This window comes from Myiozetetes cayanensis, unplaced genomic scaffold, assembly GCF_022539395.1.
Source record: "Myiozetetes cayanensis isolate MyiCay16 unplaced genomic scaffold, myiCay2020 scf13, whole genome shotgun sequence".
NCBI lineage: Eukaryota > Metazoa > Chordata > Aves > Passeriformes > Tyrannidae > Myiozetetes > Myiozetetes cayanensis.
In genome coordinates this window covers 11,164,799-11,186,895 of record NW_026086937.1, presented here as the reverse complement: position 1 = coordinate 11,186,895, position 22,097 = coordinate 11,164,799, and the positions used below count along the sequence as shown (strand labels likewise).

The 22,097-nt window shown below is 54.1% G+C and overlaps 2 protein-coding genes across 4 annotated transcripts in view; one reads left to right on the top strand and one right to left on the bottom strand.

Annotated features, from left to right (window-relative positions):
• Positions 1-22,097, bottom strand: part of LSG1 (large 60S subunit nuclear export GTPase 1) — a 111,135-nt gene that overhangs the window by 25,173 nt on the left and 63,865 nt on the right. The gene's annotated exons all lie outside the window — the stretch shown is intronic.
• Positions 1,385-3,506, top strand: FAM43A (family with sequence similarity 43 member A). The gene has a single exon (XM_050308710.1). The coding sequence runs from the start codon at positions 1,630-1,632 to the stop codon at positions 2,716-2,718; it is 1,089 nt and encodes a 362-aa protein (XP_050164667.1). The 5' UTR covers positions 1,385-1,629; the 3' UTR covers positions 2,719-3,506.

The window sequence follows — 22,097 nt, the reverse complement described above, 5'->3', positions numbered from 1 at the left end:
AGACAAAGGAGACAAAATAAAAGCACACTGGATGCTATAGAGGTGAAATGAATCAGATGTACAAACTGAAGCCTTTCTCTTCCTGCCACACAGAGGGATGGTCCTGCAGGCTGGCAGGAACTCTCTGCCACAAGCTGCAGCACAGCACATACCCCCCTGCCCTCACACCAACAGCATCATGGGGGTTCCCAGTGCGGTGCCTTGCATCCAGTCTGCATCAGAGCCAAGACCAGAGACCCCCCCAGCTGGGGTGGGCTGCTGCTAGGCACTGTGAACAGGGCAGACCTCAGCCCCTTACTCTCCCTCTTGTGAGGTCCCAGTGGGACTTTGTCCAAGAGGGCTTGGTTCAGCACGGTGCCGAGCCCAAACAGGCATCCCAATGTGTGCTGGGCTTCATGCTGAGGGGCCCAGACAGTTTGCCCCAGCCAGTTTAGCCTGCCCATGCAACAGCTGGTCACTGTGGTTACTTGTAGTTCCCCAGTAATCTGCTAGATGGCATAATGTAATAATAGTAATAATTTTAATTATATGGTGGTTAATTGATCCAAACTCTAGAAATGATTTGTCAAATAATTAAAGCAGGTGTTAATATATTTTACTGCATGAGTACGTACCACTCCCCTTTTGTCAAGAGTTTATCCAAATCCTGATGAAGTGCCATTCTCTGCAACGCTGGAATTTCTTTTCTTTCTGGCAAGGATATGATACATGACATGAGAAGCTATAGTAATGACACAGAGACCAACTTTCTCATTAGTCTGTGACTGTACTCGAGCAACTCCAACAAGAAATTACAAGCCAGCTTCTTGTTATTCGGCTGTTGCATATAAATAAAGAGCAAAGTATTACTCATACATAATAGCTCGTATTTGCTGCAGGCCCTTCGGTTCTCAGAACCGGGCTAACCAAACAAAAGGGAAGATTATGTTGCAAGAGCGGGACTCCTCCATGGCATACCCTGGCCGGGCAGGCTGCTGGTGCTGGAACTCTCCTGGCCGTGGAGTCTCCCGCAGCAGGGTGTCCCGTAGTGACTCCAGGATTTTTATCAGTTAAGGGGGGTTTGGGCAGACGGATCCCCACCGGTGCGCTCTCCATCCCCGCCGACCGCGCTGACGGAGGCTGCTGTGGCACTCACCCTCCGCGAGTGGGGATCGAGCCGGGCGGCAGGGGACGGAGCGCACGGGGATCCACACTCCCCGCAGCTGCACCGGCCGGTGCCCCCGCTGGGGGCCGCGCTCCACGGGGACGCTCCGCGGCGAGCGGAGAGGGGAGGAGGGGCCGCCCGTCCGGGCTGGCACCGCCCCGCGCACGCCCCTTGCCCGCCCCGCGGCGCGGCCGGGGCTGGGGCCGGGGCGCCGCGGCGGGCGGCGAAGAGCGGCGGCGGCGGGCGGGCGGCGAGCAGCGCTCCGCCGGCTCGGCGGGCCCGGGCAGCGGGCGCTCCGCCCTCGGTGCGCGGGGCCTCCCCTCTCCGCGCCCGCGGAGCGCCGGCGCCCGCCTATATCTACGGCCGCGGCCGCCCGGCGCCCGCAAGGATGTGAGGCGGGCGGACAGCCCAGCCGCCGCCGCCGTGGCATGCCCCCCCGCGCCCGGAGCCGTCGGCGCGGCGCCTAGCCGCGGCTCCGCGGGGCCATGCTGCCCTGGAAGCGGAGCAAGGTGGAGCTGGCGGCGGGCGAGGCGCGGCGGCAGAGCAAGCCCAAGGGGTACGCGGTGAGCGTGCACTACTCGGCCCTCACGTCGCTGGCCCGCGCCTGCCCCGAGAGCGCCCTGCACCGCGTGGGCAGCATGTTCCGCTCCAAGCGGCGGAAATTCCGCGTCACCAGCGAAGACCCCACGTACACTGTGCTCTACCTGGGCAACGCCACCACCATCCAGTCCAAGGGCGAGGGCTGCACCGACCTGGCCGTCTGCAAGATCTGGAGCAAGAGCGAGGCGGGCCGGCAGGGCACCAAGATGAAGCTGACCATCAGTGCGCAGGGCATCCGCATGGCCCACGTCGAGGACAAGGGTCTGCGCCGGCCCGGCCACCTCTACCTGCTGCACCGGGTCACCTACTGCGTGGCCGACCCGCGCCTACCCCGTGTCTTCGCCTGGATCTACCGCCACGAGCTGAAGCACAAGGCGGTGATGCTGCGCTGCCACGCCGTGCTGGTCTCTAAGCCCGAGAAGGCCAAGGCCATGGCCCTGCTGCTCTATCAGACTTCGGCCACGGCACTGGCCGAGTTCCGCCGGCTGAAGAAGCGGGACGACGCGCGGCACCAGCAGCAGCAACTGGTGGGTGAGCAGAGCATCCCGCTGGTGCCGCTGCGCAAGCTGCTCAACGGGCAGTGCTGCTACAAGCCACCAGTGGAGCGGAGCCGCAGCGCGCCCAAGCTGGGCTCCATCACGGAGGACCTGCTGGGCGAGGAGCAGGAGGAGCGGGCCATGCACTGCGACTGCGAGGACATCCTGGAGACGCTGGGCGAGCCCGAGGGCGAGCTGCTGCGCCCCGGCGCCGGCCGCGGCGAGAGCCCAGAGTTGGGCCAGCTTCTTCGAGACCTGGGCGAGCTGAGCCTCGGCAACGACCTGCGCTCGCTGCGCGCCGACCTGCGCGTCCGCCGGCTGCTTTCCGGGGAAAGCACGGGCAGCGAGTCCTCTTTAGAGAGCGGCGGCACGGACGGGGCCGCCCCCCCTGGCAGCGACGCCGAGCAGCCGCCTCCCAGCGACCCCGAGACCGGCTGAGAGCTCGGGCCCTTTCGGGCGTGCGCGGCGCCGCCGGGGCGCACCGGATTCCCTCCGGGAATGCACGGCCCCGCCAGGGCGCACTGAGTTCCTTCCGGCCCCTCCGGGAGTGCCCGCTCCCTTCCGGGCGTGCACGGCCCCACTGGGACGCACCGGACTACTCCGGCTCCGCCGAGGTGGTTGCATGGCCACGCCGGGGCCTCTCGGGCGGTGCGCGGTGCCGCCGGCCGCCCCGGTTCCCCGCGGCGCCCCCGCGTCCCGCAGCATCCCGGGGAGCGGCCGCCCTTCCCGTGCCGGTGGTCGCCGGAGCTGGGCCCCAGCCCGCCGCGGCCCGAGGAGGGGAGGCGGCCGCGGGCTGTTTACCTCCCGCTCAGCCCTTGAAGATCTGCCAAATTCCTGGAATAGCTTTCCCCGGGGAGGGCGGCGGGAGGGAGATGTTGCGCCTTGTTTACAGACAGAAATCTCACATCCGAGAGGCCCCGCCCCCGCCGTTTTCTCCATTAAAGTCACTCCATCGTGCTATCGTGTCCGAGAGGTTTGCACTGTTGTGAAGTTGGGGTTTTTTTATTATTATTTTTAAGTTAGACCTTTTTTTTGGGCCCTGGTCCTGTCTCCTATATCAATGCTCTAGGTCTTTTGCTGTGCAAAAGAAGACTCTACTTGTGGCTGTTCATGTGTACATAGGGAAATGTATGCAAATACATTTTGTTATTTTTAAGAACACCACCATTGCGATCTCCTCTGTTTGCACATATGTGAAGAAAATAAAGATGATAATTTAAAAGAAACTGGGGTCGCTGTGGCGATTTGGCCTCTGTGTGTATGCCTGTTGCTGTAAGGATATGAGGGGAGAGATCCGTTGGGATGTGCTGTAGGTGCAGAGGGCACTGCACAAAAAGGCTATTTCAAGCATCCCGTGTGATTAGGAGCTCGCTGGAAATATTACACTACAGGGAAACACCGGGTGCTTAACGACTCTCACAAGACACAGGGATGAGGTTTTCTGTCTGTAGCCTCTAATGATGGGCAGGAAGCCTCAGGGTGCTCTGGATGGATCTTAATTTGGAGAAATCCAATTGCGGAGCTCTGAGGCTACCCTGGGGCGAGCTGCCTCTCGCCTGGGCGCTGGGAATGCCGCATAGCCCTGGGCGATCTGCACGCAGGTGCTGCCGCTGCAGCCGGTCCCTCGCCGCTCCAAGTGCCAGGCTGAGACAATTTCGTAACCGCACCCAGGGTAAGCAGCGCAGTTGATTAGCCACGGGACTGCCGCGGTATTTTTAGCTGTAAATCTGTTTGTAAGTGGCAGGCTCCCAGGACAGTAGAGATGTTCCGGTTTCGTTTGTCCCCAAGTGGAGGTACCAATTAAGAGATAATTAATCTGGCATTTCTGATGTCTAAATGTTTTCCACTGTGCCTGTGCTGCAATCGGGTGAGTTGCAGGAATGTCACTGAAAAGCCCAACCAGCTGCCAGGGTCAGGCCACACTCCTTGTGCAAGGAGCCCGCCTCGGAAAACCAGCTGCCAGGGTCAGGCCACACTCCTTGTGCAAGGAGCCCGCCTCGGAACTTGTAAATAGCCCATTAAAACCAATTGCAAAATCTGCCACCACACGGGCGAGGAGCTTTTATCATTGCCTTAGTGTGAGTCAGTCAGAGCAGGGAGGCATGCTGGGGTGGTTTTCATGGGAAGGGGTAATGGGGAGAGGGAGGATTCCCCTCAGAATGGTCACCTTGCCTGGGTCACGCTCAACCTGTGATGGGCAATGAGATGTAGTAGGTGACAGTGGCTGCTGCTGGATTTGAGCATGCTCAGGCCAGCGCTGCTGAGACACACCTTGCTAAAAAAATAGTGCATCTTGCTGCTTTTTCTCAGGCAAAGCTCCCTTTGCCTTTCTCAGAGAGGGAAGGGGCAGATAATGAAGGAGAAATGAAACACCAGGTAGAGCTTATCCCACTGTGCTTTTCCCAGGATGTGGGCTGCCAGACTGCCTGGCTGGTGGTGGGGGACTTTCAGTGCCCTGGACTGAAGTGTGTGCCCCAGGTCTATGTCCAGAGCCCTCTGTCACTGCCTGCTCTCTCCTGGAGCAGAGGGAGCAGGTAGTACTTGGAGCAGGGTGGAGATATGGCACCCAGAGAGCAGAGCACGGTGCACTGGGGGATTCCTGGGCTGGTCTGAGCTAACCCCAGTTGTTGAATGACTGGTGGTGTTTGCTTTAGATCCTCCATTTGTACTTAAAGGTGGTTAATGACATTAGCTCAGTCAGTTCCTTTCCTCTCCAGAAGAGCCATCATGTCTGCAACAGTGAGAAAAGGTCTTTATCGCATGCCAGAGCTAAAAGCACAATTCCCTAAGCAGCACCAACAGCAGCAAGGGCCTGAAGCATTTCCCCTTGAAGCCATTAGCAGGACTACTGTGCAGTTTCGTTAGAGGCCTGTAGAGATCATTAGCTGTAAATGTAGAGTCCAAATCCCTTTGTGCCTGGAATATTTTGGCACTAGAACCATTGAAAAAAAGAATCAGACATATTTCTGTGGTGCTAGTGCGAGGTTATTCATGTGTACTTAACTGCTGTACCCTCCCCTATAGCAGCATTCATTGGCCTGCAAATGAGAACAAGTGCATATGAGGAGAAAAAGGTCATTTCATTCTCTGCATAGCAAGTTTGAAGGAGTATCTCCCTAGAAAAAGGAGAGGAGGAGAAAGCAAGACCTTCTCTCCAGTAGGTTTGAATAGAAGGCTGAGCTGCTACTGGTTTTCTTTTGAAACAAGTAGCTTCTTGCAGAACTGAAAAGCCTTATGCTGGCTGATGGACTGATGTGGGCAAGTGCAAGACTTTGGGAAAGTCTGCTCCCATAGGTAGAGGACAAACTGTTATATGGTCTCTGCTCAGCGCCAGGGCTGATGCCAGCCCTTGTGCCAGGACTGCTCCCCACTGATGAGGTGCAGCATCCCACTGAGCATAACACGGCCCCTACTCAGGCTGTTGGCAGAGATGTGTTCCCCATCCATCAGGCTCCATCCATCAGCACTAATTCAGTCCTACAGCTGGGCACAGGGAATCGGCCCCTGATGCAGCAGAGATGGGCGGGCTGCACAAAGAGCAGCACAGACTCTGAAACTCCTCCCAACAGCCAGCAGCCCCATCCCACTGCTGCTTTCTTGGGGACAGGCAGCAATCAGGCAAAGGCAGCCTGGTTGCTCTGCTGGTACATTTAAACTGTGTGGGGAAAAGTCAAATGTGTGAACAGATATTTGCAGAATTACACATCAAACACTGGTTATCTGCTCCTGGTGCAAATCACTGCCCTGCCTCGGCTTGGTGAGCCAGGCTTCTGCCTGGCTTGGGCAGTCATTGGAACTTCCAGCGCAGCAAGGTTGAACACTGAGCTCCACACATCTCTGACTTAGCAGGCAGCGTGTGATGAATTGACCAGAAAATACCTATAACAAACAACATAACACCAGGAAAGGCAATGATCCTTCTCTGTAGGCTCCAGCTGCTGATCTGAACCTGGCACATGGAGCTAATGCCTTGGCAAGTCAACTTGGGTACTGCACTAGGCACCTGGGATTTCCAGAGCATGTTATGGCTAAACAGAGCATGTGATTATTCCACTGAAGACTCTCAGAATATGAAAAGATTAAAGGGAAAAGAGCCCTAACTAATACTAGTTGTTGACTCTGTGTTTGCTAGTGTACTATGGATTTGCTTCTCCACATACATAATGAGGCTGAGGGAGGACCACACAAATGTGGAAGTGTTGGCAGGATCCCAAGTGAAGCTTCTTGTTTTTCTCTGCTCTTAACATGCCCTTCTCCCATCCCTAGGTCTTCCTCATCCACAACAGGAAAAAATACCATGTACAACCGGAAAAATTAGCCAGTGATCAAGTGGAGTAAGCCAGGTCATGAAATGACTTTTATTCCAGACTGTAGTACTGATTTAGATCCAGAATTATGTGCAGTTCATTTTGGTGATGTGCCTTGCCTGGGGCACGTCCATTTTTCCTGACCAGGGCATATGCTGGGAGAACTGCTGGCTGAGGGGCTGCTTTGGGCTGTTGGATGTGAGGTCTGGTTGAATGGCACCAAGTCAGTGATGAAAAAAATCTTCCTTTCTGGGGTTTACAGGCAATAATCAGTATTAAGTACAATCCTGGTACAGTTCCAAGTCACCTTCAGCACACACACTATCACTCTGATAGAGAAGCAGGAAGGCATCAGGATTTCCTCCTTGGTGGTGTGTTGGAGAAGAGCAGCTGACCTGTCCCAGTACTGTTAGTCATCCCCAAGGCACTGCGACTGTCCTATTGCCCAATTCTTGACCATCGCACCAAACCCCTTGTTACTCAGTGGAGAAAATCCCCCCAGTTTCAGCCTGCAGAGAAGGCACAGGGCAGACAGCCTACCATCAAACCATCCAATGAGGTTGTGGGTAACAGCCCTTGGTTTTCTTGGGTAAGGGTGGGCAGGGTCCCATGAATGATGGAAAAAACCTGTATGCTGCTGCAAGTGGGGTCCAGCCAACTATACCTCACCTCCCACTTCTCCTGGAGCTGCGAAGAAAAAAACCTCTGCATTTCCAAGGTCAGCAGCAGCCCCAACTCCCACAGAGCTCATATGCTATGAAGGCGTCTCCCTCTCCTCACCCCAGCCGCTGGTAGCAGCAGGGGCTGTTTTCCCCAGCAGCTGGAAGGAGATGATGTGCAGGGACAGGAATGTGAGGGCAGGCAGCTGGGGCAGCTCATGGACAGCGTGGGGTCCCAGAGGCCAGGCCAGGTCGGTTCATCCGCAGGGCTCTATGAGCCCCATGGATGAACTGACCTGATGTGGCCTCTGAGGTTCTGCTTCTCCCCACATCTCTACCACCCACCCCACACAAGGTGACACCTTCAGCTTGCTGGCTGGTGGCTTGTAGGGGTCTGCATCTTGGTTAATGCCCTACAAGGTGCATGAGCTGGGGGGAGCAGAATTGTTCACTGCTACAATCCAGCATGAAATCAAAGCTATGCATTCAAAAAAACCATGACATTCCCCTTGCCAGTGGGGGCTCTGCCTGGTGGGAGGGCTGAGCACTACGAAAACACTCGGAGAAACAGTTATATAATGAAGGACAAGGTCCCAGTCCTGCCCTTGGCTTGAGAAGGCGGCTATACAAGGAATTGAGCTCCAGGCTACAGCTGCCCAGCACCCTCCAAGATCCAACCTTGGTCACTGTGGTCCATGCTGCTGCTGAGGGGTGAAGGTGGGAGAAAGGGTACAGAATGCTTTTTCCCAAGCTGGAAGATGTTCTCCATGCTCAGGCTTGGTAAGGCAGGGCACAACTCCCATCTGTGGGCTTAAACCGAGCCCTTTGATGGTAGGAACTGGGCAAAGTCTGGGATGGGATAGCCCAGGACTGACGATGCTGCTTGCTGCAGTCATCTAGGCTTTCATGCCACTGCCCAGGTGTCTTGGACTCAGTGGTGGCACATCACAGTAAACATCATCTGTCTGCATGCACCAAACATGTCCTCAGGTTTGTGGAAAGCACTTCGGAGAACTGCAAAGGGCTTTATCTATAGAGCTCCTCCCATACTTTCCTGCTCTGAAATGGGGGGTAGCTGGGCAACCTGCCTCCTGCAGCCAGTCCTGCTGCCACCCCACACAGAGGGGTGACTTGCTTGGTGTCACATGTGGATCTGGAAATCCCTACTTCTCTGGCAGAGGCAAACAAGGGGGGGACACAAGGAAAAGGCTCTGGGATGGGATTCATCACTCTTCCCACGACCCCGTGAAATTGCACACAGTCTGCTCGGATGCATGAGCAAGCTAAACTGTGACATTAATTAGAGCTGACAGTGTTCCTGGAGGGAGCTGGCAGAGCAACAGCACCAAAGCTGCTGCTACTGGGTCTGTGTGCAGAGCCAGGCTCTGCGCCAGGCTGGCCTGGCTCTGCCATGACCCTTGAGTCCTGCTATTCTGCAATCTATGCTCACTCTGGCTCCAAAAATCATGGTGGAAGGTATACCCTCAGTCCCAAGGGACAGGAGAGGTAATGCCCGAATCCAGCCTTGCTCTGCCCCTTCAAGCCAGCCCTGACTGCATCTGGGTGTTGCCTTTCCCAGCCCTGCACGCTCCCCTCTGGCTCTCCCCTCTTGTGTCTCTTCACCCCCAAAGCGCTCCAGCCCTCAGTGCCACTGTCTCTCTCACACAGCTCTTTTCCCAACCCAGTTTCCTGCTGAGTAAGAACTGCCACTTGCTGCTGTTTCAGCAAATGCCATCAAGGATTCCCTGCACTATAACACAGTGGTGAGGGCTCCTCCTCCTCTGGGCAAGGAAGGGTTAAGGGAATTAGGATGAAAAGTTGATATAAATAATCTGGTAGCTCCTGTAGGAAGATTGCGATTTAGCTTTATTATCATAATTACATTTTCAATCTCTCTGCTCATACTTATGGAGCAGTAGAGTCAAATGTGAATGCAGCTGCCTGTTTTTCCTACCAGTGACTCCCCATTCTGCTGGTCGAAGCAGGTCAATAGGGACATCAAGCCAGGCAGCTGGGATGTCAGGTAGGGATGCGGTATTTCCCTAGCACCTTGTTTTGGGCATTGGGAAGCCTCATCACATGGTACAGGGATTTTAACTTTGACTCTAAGATCAGCAATGTGATCACCTGAGAGTAGCCCACTTTGGTGTAAAAATATCTCTTCTACTGGAAGTGGAGGAAAATAGTCTGGAAATACTTTTCTCTGTGCAGGGAGACCTGCACTTCCTTTGCCCATGCACATTGTGGTTGATGACCCACAGAGGCACCTCCATCCATGTCCATGGTGGCCCAGGAGATGAGACCGGTGCAAGCGGAGAGCAGGAACTTTCATTAGCAATAACTAATTAAAGCCAGTTGTTAGTGAAGATGCCTTTTGAACGTGGCCAAGACCATGTTTGCCTTGCAGCTTGCCTCTGCCTCTGCTCACCTGGGAGGAAATAGAGGCTTCCCAGCAGCAGAGGGAGGTCCTGGGCACCGTGCCCTGCCCACTACATTCTCTGGGGGTCCCAGAAGAACCCAGAGAGAAGGCGGCTTGCCGGGGCCCTGGCAGCATAGGCACCATGGCCAGGGGACAAATGAGCAAGGGGAAGATGCAGCCACCGAGAACTGAGTATGTGCTGTCTCCATCATACACAGACTCCTGAGGAGCAACCAGTGACTGGGGAAGTCCTTCCCCATCCCAACATCTGCCTTCATTTGGAATGTAGACTGACCCACCTGGAGGGTTCCCCAGTGCAGGAACAATACATAGGTGCCTGCCCTGCTCTGCCCTGGCTCAGCAGCAGCAAGTCTATCCCTTGTCCTAGTGTCCCCCAGGCACTCCCAGTACCTCTGCATATCCAGCTCTGATCAGTGCAGGACTGGGGCAGATCTGTGAGCTCAGGCTATCTCAAGGCAGTCTGCCACTGTCCCTGCAGGTGACACTGTGTCCCATCCTGCCTCCCACCTGTCACACTGCTCAGGCAAGTTGTGGGATCAGAACTGAGCGGCTTGTCTTTAATCTTTTAATTTTACTTCCTTAAGCAATGTCCAGGCTTTAGAGAGTGTCTCATAATGCAAAGGCAAGGAGAGGAGTCCCTGAGTCCCTGCACTAATACAGCAGTTATCCCACACACACCAGTACAGCATTATCCCATACACTATTACTGCAGTTATCCTACACACCAGTACAGCAGTTATCCTACATGCACCAGTACAGCAGTTATCCCCACACACATGACTTTGCTGCAAAAAATTTCTGGCAGGAAGCTGACTCAGCAACTTTCTAGCACAGCACACATGGTACAGCTGTACAGGAGACACTAAGGTCTACTGGGATCTGATGGATCTGGCGGCCACTGTAAGATCTGCCTTCTCCCTGTTTGGACTCCCAGCCCAATCCCATAAAGACCTTTTGATTACTGCTGCTTTGAAGTGAGCTAAACCTGTTGCCTCTTCCCAGCTCTCGCTGCTGTTGCTGAAGAGAGAAACTCCAAGGAAACCAGACCCTCTAGGCTGCTTCCAGAAAGGCAGAGGAGCGAGGACCACTGCAGAGACAGGGTATTGCAAGGGCCTGTTGTGCAGCAGTAGAAAGAGCAAGAGTCCTATTGCACCTCTGGGCTAACCTAGGGATGAGGTTCATCAGCCAGGCTATAGATGGTCATTATTTCTGCTCCCCAGTTTGGGCTTCCAGGACATGAGATGTGATGTGACCTGAGATCAGGTGCGCTCCATGGCCATGCAGCCTCCTGGAGAAAGCAGTTCCATGGACACTTACACCCACAACGCCCCATGGCACCTCTGTGAGTAACACTCTGCTGAAAGCTATTTCAGGACCCAACATGACTCTCCCTGATGTCAGGTCCAATTAGGTATATCCTGCAAAGCAAAAAAGTCCACTAAAGCCAGCTTCTAGTGGGACAATGGCATTAAGATGTCCCAGGTGCTCATCTGGGTTCCCTGAGCAAACCAGGAGCTAAACATAGCCCTGGGAAAATGGCAGGAGGAGGTGACTGCTGTCCTCTGTGCCAAGGTCTCCTGGGGCACTCAGCTCCTGCGTGGGCCATCCCTTCCCTTTCATACCCTGACCTTCCCCTGCCCTGCCCCTGCGCAGGCAGTGGGCGGGATTCACCTCCCTGCACTAGAGCTATAGCAGAGATCAGTCTGGGTGGGCTTGAGTCATGATTTACCCCACTCATCAGGGCCCATCAAATCTGACTGTCATTTCCCAAGGAAATACCCATTTGAAAAAAAAAGAAAGAGAAAAAGAATAATTAGACAAAATAGTGAGAGACAGAGAATTTTAAGCATTTAATATTTTCATTGTCCTCCCCCACAATGGCATTATTCTTCTCTAAATAGATGCTGAGCTGAAGACATAACAGCACCCCACTTCCCCCAAATAGCTCAAGCGAAACAAATGCAGGAAGTTTGGAGGAGTCAAAGTAGAGCTGTGGCCAGCCAGGAGCCTGGGCACCCCCGGGGGCTTCTTGGGGCCACTGGGGCTTCACAGGGCTGGCAGCTGAGCTGCAGCAAGACAAGACCTAGGGTGCTGCCCTCAGCGAAATGGGGGTGCTGTCTTTGAACTGAAAAAGAGCCGATACGGGGAGTCCTTGCCCTCAGTCTCAGTGTCTGACCCGTCTCTAGGAAGGCACCAGCGGGGCAGCTCTGAAGCGTGGCAAAGGCAGCAGAGGAGACACAGACTTTACAGCCTGTCACGTTCCTAAAAGCTGGCGGTGGTGGGCTGGCTGGCTGTCTGCTCCCGGTGCAGTGCGGCCCCCCCGGGAGCACCTGCCGGCCGGAACAGCCCCGGTGCCAGCTCCTGCCGTGGTGCGATGGGAAGGAAACCGGTGTCCTCCGGTTCGGTGCAGTCAAGGCTTGCTGCGGTGCGGAACCGCTCGTCCCGCTGTGCCGTGCCCGGGGTGACGGGGACACCTCGGCCGGGAGCAGCTGCCGCACGGCAGCAGGTTCCCCTGTAACGGCCGTGTGCTGTGGGGACAGCCCTCCCTGCCCGCCTCCCCGAGGCAGGGGTGACATTCCCTCTCCCAGGCAAGTGCGAAGCTCCACCAAGCACCTGGGGCTGGGACCCCCGGGAGGAGTAGTTTCATCAGGACCAGGGCTTTCGCACGCGAGAGCAGAGCCCCCGGCGAGAGCCACACCGAGACAGGCAGACGTGGTTCGCCCGCAGGGAAGGGGCAGCACCTCCAGGCAGCATCTGCCTGCAATCCCAGCGAACCTCGTTCGTGTTCAGCTCTAGAGCAACGCACAGAGGAGCTGTTGCTGGTACTTAAGCAACCTCGCTCAATCGTCTGTAATGGCAGAACCATCAGTAAGTCAATCGGAGGTGCAGTTAGACCTTCCTTCCCAGAGGAATACTGTTGACTGAAACCGAAGCACAGAGGCAGGGAAATTGCTTGATGAAGTATTTTGGTAATTGTGAAAAAGAAGAACTTGTTTTCTTTGTCTTGCAACAGCAAATTGCACAACGTGACCTGCAGTGGCTTCAGCTCGGCAGGTTTTCGGGAGGAGGCTATGATGTGATTTAAAATTCAGACTGAGAGGAGGGAAGTGATACCGAGGCTGTTAGGGACCGTATGGTATCTGTAAGGAATGTGGCAGTGGGTGGTGACTGAGGTAGCAGTGATTGCGTTTGCTTTGCTGTTGGTGTGATCTCTGTGGGCATGGCTGAGCTCTCCTCTCCCGTTTTGGGGGTCAGCTCAGAGAGGAGCCCTCTCAACCCCAGGGCTTCCCCATGTTCCCAGGGTAAGATGAACTAATGGGCAATGTACCAGAGATGCATTAAGCAAGAGGAGCTTTTATGAGCTCAATTTGCTGGGTTGTCGTAAGAACCATGATGGGGATGATGACTTTTACCCCTGTAACATAAAAATACTCTTTGTCAAGGTGAAGAGATGCTCTCAGGTCAGCCCAGGGTGGTAGGAGAAGAAAAGCCACCAGGAGAGCTCAATTAAGATTAATTACTTGTTCTGCTGTCACCCCTATGTACCCCAGGCCCAGACATGAGCTGGATGTGCTAGGTGCAGGACAAAAAAAATAGAAGAAAAAAATACTAGTGCTGAGAGGAACCAGCAGCAGAGCCCAGGAAGAATACAGGCCAGGAGAGCAAGCCCAAGCTAAGGTCCCTCTTCTCCCCTTCTTCTGCTTCCTTCCCTCCCCAGGTGTGCTTCCCCATTCCTGCTTTGTCATTCAGGGTCGAATGTGAGTTCTCCAGCATGAGGCAAAGACCACTGACACTGTACATTTAATTCATCTCACTAAAGGGAATTTTCCTTGCTAAAAGGAAAACAAAAAAAATAATCCCACAAAAATCTTCCAGGTATGTTTTGTCCCAGTTTTAAATGGTAAAATCTGTACTTTGTTCTCAGCTATTGTTGTAAAATTGAACCACTTTCAGCCTCTCACCTTAAAGGTTACCTTCATGCAGAGCTGCTGAGTACAGCATGGAATGAAAGCTCTCACTTGGCCTAGAAACCTCAAGTATGTGAACCTTGCTAAAATGCACACAGGGAGACGGGCTTTGAAATGGAGCAAAGCCAGAAGCCAGCGAGTCCCCAAAGGATGCCGTGTGGCTGCTCCCAAGATGAGAAGTGCAACTCCAGCTGAGAGACACTCTGTACCTGACAGTCCTGTAATGCCTCCCTGATAACAGTCCTGGCCTAGAAATAGCTCAGTGCTAGATGATGCTCTCAGGACACTGATGAACATCTCTGACTCTCTGCAGCATCCCAGCAGCTGGCTCCTGCCTGGCCCCACTGCCCCTTGGCACCAGGGCCTGACTTGAAGACCTTCAGCATCCTTATCTGATGAGTGTTGAGGTTTCCTTGGCTGGGGTAGAGGGTAACCATCCTCTCCTGGGATGGAGAGAAAACATCTTTGGTCCAGAAAACATTGCAGGCACATAAGCGTCCCCCAGGGCTTGCTTCCCTGAGCAAGTCCAGCATGCAGAGCTGTCAGTTTCTCTTTCTTTTTGGAAGATGTGACCATGGGAGGGGACTGAGCTCTGTCACTTCCTCTATCTGGAAGAATGCCAGTGCTTGGCAGGAGCATCCTGGCAGTGCCATCTTGTGCCCTCCTGGTGTCACCTTGTCCTGCTCAGCCATGGGCTGCACACCTGCTGAACTCTGCAGGGCCAGGGATGCTCCAGCAATGACACCTGAGGCCACTCCAGCCCCATTCCCAGCCCTCTGGCATCCCATAGCCTGTTGCTGCTTCCACTCATCTGAGCTGGCTGTGGGATGTTGCCCCAGACACCCTCCTGGGTCCTCCTGCACCCAGTCCTAGCAGGCTGCTGGAGAAGCCCTGCCCCTAACCAGGAGCGAGGTGGTTGCTCGGTCCTGGATCTGGGACAGCAAAGGTAACTGCAATCTGCTGAGTTCCTCCTGCTGCCCAGACAGATCCCTGCTCTCAGCTGCTGTGCAGGATTGCTGTGCAAAGCAGAACGGCTGCTGCACTTCATTTCCCAAGGGGCCACTGTTTGCTTATCAATGAACAAAGTGAGCCCTCTCCCATATGAGCACCTCTTGCCAGTGATTGTGCACAGTGTAGTGACCAGCAGAGCTGGAGCGTCTCAGTGCAGAAAGCCACACTCCTATCCATCCATCCTCTCTCTCAGCAGGTAATGTAGAGAGGATAATTCACTTATGAAGTAATTTAGTGCAATTCTTAGTTATTAATACTGTGCTTTCTATATTTTTTTAGGTTTTGTGTAATCTCTCCCCTGTTCTGACTGATGCTGTCCCAGGGAGTCAGAGCTGTGCACTGTGTTAGCACTGCCTGTGAGATGTCTGGCCTGGTTGAGGGGATTCTCTCCCCTTCTTTCCACACCAGACCCTGACCTGTCCCTGCAGTGCAGCAGGAACAGCTTGACCTCTGTTACCTGCCCCAGCTCATAGGCCTGGACTCCTGCAGCAGCACTGATTTCTCTGCAGTCACTCTACAGGGGAATCAAAAAGCTCCTGGTATCGGTTTTATCTGCATCCATCTTAAACACTGGAGAAAAGTGTTATTGGAGCTCAGCAGAAGGGTATTTTTTTTTTACGTGATTGAAACTAGAATTATATGTGCAAAGCCATAAACTGTGTCTGATACCTGTCTGCTTCTGTGTTCACCCACAGTATCTTTCAAGTAGAGTCACAGATCAGCATCATGGGGGCCTGATTTGCACCCACAGATCTCCAGAGAACCCAGAACAGGCTCTGGGTGCCTTCGCCCTCCCTGGTTTGCTGTCCACAAGGCCTACTGCACTTGCATAGGCCAGGCAGACACAGGCTGCGTGTGAGCAGCCTGGTTCCTGACCCAGGCTCCAGCTCTGAGTCAGGGCTCCCTGCCTTGGCCTCCCATTCCAAGAGTTCTTTGAGTTGCCACTATCTGATCCCTCCCTCCTGAGCATTGTGCTCAGTTTCAGTTCTCATATCTTCACTACAAGTGATATATCTCATATTGGGGGATGTGTAGGGGATGTGTTATTGACACAACAGCTCTCATCATCTGACATCTGCAGTGAGATGACAACATTTCTGAAGAGCCCAGCACAGTGAGTTTGGCTCACCACTGGGGCTGCCTCAGTTTCCCTTCTAAGTGGCTAAGCCAGGAGCTAGCACCCACATCCCTCTGTTCTCCCACCTTGGGAGCACAGCAAAGACCCTGCCGCTCATGCATGTTCTCTTTGGCTCCTGATTTCCATCACCCTCTCTGTGGGCTGTGAACCATGATCCACACCAGCCTCCATGTGCAGAGTCAGGAGGACTTGTAGGGATGTGAACAGAGGCATCCAACAGTGAGGCCAGTGCCACTGTATTGCCACCCTCTACCAGCCCTCTCCTCAGCGGTGCCTGGAGGCAAGGGATGCTCTGCCTGGGGCGAGATGTCTGGAGCTGTCCTCTGGTGGCTGCTGGAGCTGTTTTAGGTAGTTGGCCAGAAGGTCTGCTGGGCAACCAGGTTCCATGAGTTACTTATAAGCTATGGGAGGGAAGTGGTGATAAATAATACGTTGACACTCTCACATTCTGCATGCATGTGTCTACAGATAAATATTTCATTCTCCAGGAATACACATAGATGCCTGTTGATAAATAAAAATTGGAAAATGTTCTATTGGATAGTTTTAAATCTGACTCTCAAATTACATCCAAAGAACACGGTGTACCTTGTATACAGCACAAAGATGCTAATTTCCCTCAACAGAGGCTGCCTTAAATGTATCACTGCAGCATACTGGGCACAGTGCCTAGTGTAGCACACACACCCCAGAAACATATGGCCTCAGCTTTTCCTTCCACACCATTATTTTAACATCACTTTTATAACAACACTATTCAAGCAGCTTTTCTAATTATACATTGTACTGACTGGGCTCAGGACACAGCTGTCAGCCTCCTAAATACTAGCACAGAGACCCAGAAGGCAGCACATTTCTTCTACGAAGTGTCATTGGAATTTGGTGTGTGCTCAAGCATGGCTGGTGATGCCAAGCTCCTTACTGCTGGTTAATTAGGCAGGTAGTTTCTCCCATAGGAAAAACACGAGATACTGAGCAGGATGTGAGCAAACCCATGGGTCCCACCAGCCCTGCCACCACTAGAGAGCCACCACATGCTGCTCCCTACATCAGCCTTGGGGACTCTTGGAAACCCAGGGACCTCCTGGGCTCAAAGGCAGCTGCAAGGAGATGCAGCCCTCTCCCCAAGGAAAATTTGCTGCTCAGGAAACACCAGAACCCATGACCGAGGGCCAGCACCCACATGCAGCACTGGCCTCTGCCAGCCCAACACCGAGGGTGGGTGAAGCTGCTTTTCCCCAAAATATGGGAGATTTGGTTTCTAGAGCAGGTCTCTCCTGACTGTCTCTGAATGCAGCGCTGAAAGTGGATTTAACAGAGTCATTGTTCAGTTTAGCCTTCACCAAGAATGCTGTGGGCTGCAGAGTGCTGGAGCCTTGGCACCAGCCTGTGGCACAACCAGCTCTGCACAGAGCCACCAGCCTGGGCAAGCAGCGCACGCCGGCAAACAACCAAGTGCCAAGCAACGTGCCTGGCTGGTTTGCCTGGTAGATGCCTGTGTAACATACTGACATATCTGGAATTTTTCCAGTGGCTGTGTTTGGCTTCACTGGCTTGTGATTTTTTTTTGAGTAACCCTTTTTTATGCCTGGTTATCACAGCTGGGTGCTGTGCCACACTGGCTCTGGTTCCAGGAGTGCGCAGTCATTACCCAGTACCCACCATGCTGTGCTTTGTGCCACCACCCAGAGCAACAGCAAGGGATTTCCCACCTGGAAATCCTAGGGACTGGGCTTCAGTGGCAGAGCTTGGCAGGGAGACTTTGATCATCAACCAGAGCTTGTCCCCATCAGCAGTCCCAGGCAGAGGATTCAACACATCAAAGGACAAGGAGGAATAACTCCTGCTGAGCACAGCAAGACTCTGTGCCACAGGAGACTGCTGTAGGCCCCTGGGAAGGGCTAGGCACAGGGAGCTGCTGCTTCAGAGAGGGGAGGCTCTGAGCAGCTTGGAGGAGCTGTGGGGCAGATCCAGGCTTAAGGAGAAAAAACAGGGAAGAGAATCCAGGTTAGGAAACTGAAAAAGGAAGCAGTGGTGGGAAAGCCAGTCAGGAGCATGTCTTGTGCTTTCTGGAGCATGAGACACCAAGTCACTGGGGTTTGTCTTTAGCAAACTTCTCCTCATCCTTACCCTCTTCTAGGCTCCCTCACCCACAAAGGTGTCCATCCAGTTGGTGATGAAATCATAGCCGTGTTTCTTTCTCATCATTCCCTGACAGGCATTTTACCTGGGGTCCCACAGGAAACTGCCTGCCCAGTGCCTTCAGCCAGAGGAGGTAGAACACATAAAACTCCACAGGGAACAGGGATGCCCTGAAGGGAGCAGGACTATTCCAAGGGGGGCTGCAACTCAGGTTTTGGAAACTGGACTGCCAAGGGGACACACCTGGCAGTGTGCTGGGGAATGCACAAAGCACCCCAGAACCTGCCAAGAACCTGCAAATGTGGTGGTGCAGGATTGCGCCCTGGAAAACATGACTCGGCAGGTAGTGGGGAGAGCTGCTTTGATGTCATGTAGTCCAGCTGGAATTACAGCCCCATCTGCTCTTCCTTGAGGGAGATCTGCATCTCTGGGAGGAGACTTTGTGACAGGGGAGGGCACTACATCGACACTAACAGGGGCTGTACTGCCTGCTCACTCTGGGCATGCACTGCCATCCCTGCTCTTGCTGCACCTTCATCCCCCAGCACCTTCTCCCACTTACCACACAGCATCACTGCCGTCTGCCAGGAGAGTTCATTGTCCTCTTCCTCCTCCTGGCAAAGCTATTTGTGTGGTGGCACCTTTTGCATTTCCTCCACCTGGTACTTGCATGAAGCACTCAGAGAGAGATAATTTTATTAGGCCTAAGAAGTCTGAAAGCAGAGTACGTGTATCTCTAATGGAGGAAGTTGGGAATTTTATTTCTAGTCTGATCTAACCCCTATGCTGCAGGTCCCCACTTCTTCCAGCTCCAATAGGAAATTCCCAAGCTGTGTAATATGGCAGAAGGAAGATACATCACTCCCAAGCCTCATCTCATCCTACTTTAATACTTGTTTATCACACTGAATAAACTGGAGTAATTGTACAGAAAATTGCTCCATCCACATCATGCCCATCATACAAGAGGATTTTCTGCTCTGAGTAACTTGCTGTCACTGGTGGCCAGACCCACCACTGACAGCAGTTTCCTGAGATCATCAGGGAGTAAAAGGGTGCTGTGAGGACCAGGGGCTTTACTCCCTGGGACAGGAGGGCAGGACCTTGTGGTGGGCCCATCCCATCATCCCAGAGCAGGACACTGGGGGCAGCCCCATGGTTGAGATCAAGGTGGGAAGTCCACCTAGAGGTCTGGACCAGAGGGGGCCATGGCCAGGCAGGCACAGCATGTTGGTGCTCTCCTGGTTGCTGCTGCTCTGGGGAATGATGCTGTCACAGGGGTGGGTAGGGGCAAAAACACCATCTCCCCAAAAAGAGGTGCCTCCTTGGACTGGTGTCTTCAGGCTGAGCAGGCAGGGCAGGCTTTGATCAGTGCCCAAGCCTGGGGCTTTGCTCCCTGGAGAACACTGACCCCACATCCTGTTCATGCTGGTCCTGGTGTGCTGGGATGGCAGGGACAGGCACAAGCAGGGCACAAGGACAAGCGACTGAAATGTCCTACATAACAGTGTGGGGGAAGAAAGCCTCCACCCCAAGGACTCTTGTACTGCCTGTGACAACAAGAAAGGGAATAAAAATAGTGCCTATTGTAGTGTGCAGGCAGCAGGCTGCAGCAGGGTTGTGTAATGGTACCAGCCAGCACGGGCTGGCTCTCCCAGAGATAGCAGGGCTGCTGTGGGAATGTGGGTCAGCTGGGCACAGCCCAACATGGGGTCAGGTGGCAGTGGTCCCTGGTGGAAAGGAGGGTTGTCCCAGCCACTGGCCAAATGCCAAGCTATAACCCCCCAAGCCCCAGTCTGGGGCTGCTGCCAGCACAGCTGATACCATTCTTTTCTGCATGCGTCCCCCCAGCCTGCCCTTCCCTGGAGCAGACCAGGTCCTGCAGCCTCTCCTCCCCATGCTCTAGCCCTGAATAGCATGCCAGCCTCCTCCAGATGCTCCCCAGTTCCTCTGTCACCTCCCAAGCTGGAGGGCCTAAAGCCAGCCAGGAGCAGCCTCACTGCTGCCCAGTGGTGGAGACATTCACTCCCCCCCTGTACCCTCTTCCGCATAGGGACATTTCCCCCCAACACTGGTCTGCAAAACTGTGAGATTAAAGAAGGGAAAGAGTTTCCCAGGAGCCAGCATGGCATCAGCAGGAGACAGGCAGGCTGGACCTGCAGCTGTGCCAGGGCAGTTGTGCTCCTGTCCTCACCCAGTGTACTGTCGACGTGTCAGATTTTGCAGGTGATGAGCTGCTGCGCTTTGCTGATCGGTTTTCAAATTGCTTTCCAATATCATGGTCCTGTCAAGTGCTTTAGCAAAACCCAGATTTTGCTTTTTTGTGGATTAAACACAGGTCCGTCAACACTAGCAGGAACTGGTCTCCAGTCAGAGGTGTGGCTGCAGGGTAAGTGGGTCAGGGAAGTGGTTTTCACAGACACCAGCCAGAGCTCCGAGCTGCCTGCCTGTCCGGCACTCTACTGGCTCTCAGAATTCACTTGCAGACGTGGTTTAGCACAGGCAAGTGCCAACCACCCAGGTATTTGTGGTTTTTGATGTACCACTGTGTCTTAACCTGACCAGAAACCCACAGGTGTCAGCGGGCTTTGCTGGGAGTCAGACCAGGGTCCTGGAAAGGGTGCAAAGCAGGTCGGTGTGACTGTCACATCCACTGAGCACCAGCCTGACCTGTGCTAGGGACTCAGGAACACACAATTCTGCAAGGCAGGGAAGGTTGGTCTCCCCCACCCCACACAACACAGTTTGACCTGAACCCCCATCTGACTCCTCTGTGCTCCTTAGCAGTGGCAGAAAGCAAAGAGCAGAGGTGATAAAGGCAGAGACACCAGACATTTGCCCCAGCAGTAACCCCCACCTCATTGTTTCATGACAGTCCAGGGCACAACTTTTTTGTGAAATGCCAGAGCAAGATGCTCCCATCTTGGTGTAAATCTTCACTGTCCTCATCAGCACTTGAAGTTTGTCCCTACTAAATCCCTATGTGGCTCTCTCCCTCCTACTGGGGATCATGCAAAATACTTTTAGAATTGATAAGTCCTTCCTATGTCAACTTTCAGGTTTATTTAAACAGCAAAATATTGCTTTGGTATAATGCAAATGGAGGAATCCCTGGGAAGCAATCAAAGCAAGGAGGGAGGTTTGTTTGCACCGTTTCATGTCAGACAAACCGGGATGGAAGGACCAGCTGGTAGGATCTGCTGCCTACAAATGCCACCTACAAGTACCTCTGTTCTTCTGCTGTTCCTCTGCTGATCGTGCTCAGGCGGGAAAAGGGCTGGAGCGAGATTGGGCTCCTCTCCATGCTGGCTCTGGCATATAACCTTCCTTCCCCTTCACATGGCTCCTGGCCATCACCTGATGTGTTGGTGACACGAGAACAGATTCACAGATTCCCATCAGTTGCAACACTTCCCGCAGCAGACACCAGCGTGCTGCCTGGCCAGCTCGGCAGCTGCCAGCATCGCCCCGACTCCGTACAGCCCTGCACCCAAAAGCCACCCAGCCCATTACCTAACACCTAATCCTGCCCACAGCCTCTCCGTCAGTCCTGTCTCCTCATCCCGCTCCTGCATCTCTATTGCCACTGAAAAAGCAAAGCCGGCTGAGCAGCTCACTGGTGCCCAGGATGGGGAAAGGCTGGGGGCTGTTGGTCCCCTGCCTGTGCATGCAGCAGGACAGTACAGTGGGCTGTGGGAAGGAGAAGGACGGGAGGAGCAGCAGCACCAGTGAAAGAGCTGGCACAGGAAGGCATGGTGCATGCCAAGCAGGCACCACAACCATCAGACCACTACCTGTCCTTAGGAGAAGGAATGGGGACCATGGCCACTCCTCCCCAGTTTGAGAGTGCCCAGCTCCCCTTTGGGCACCTCCAAGGGTGTGCTGGGGCGTGGGGACAGCATCCTCTCCCCAAAGGAACTGTCACCACAGGGACACCCTGCGAGTTCGGGTGTGGTAGCTGGTGTTGGTAAAGCAGGTTGTGTGGTAAAGCAGGTTGGCTGGTTCTGGCTGGGAAAGCAGGATGCTGTCCTGGGCAAGGAGGCAGGGCTGTGCCCGCAGCCCCGGGCCTGACACACACCGAGAATTGAGGCAAGAGGACCTTTGCCCACCCTCTTCGTGAGCAGAGAGACGAGCACAATCCATGGAGAGACT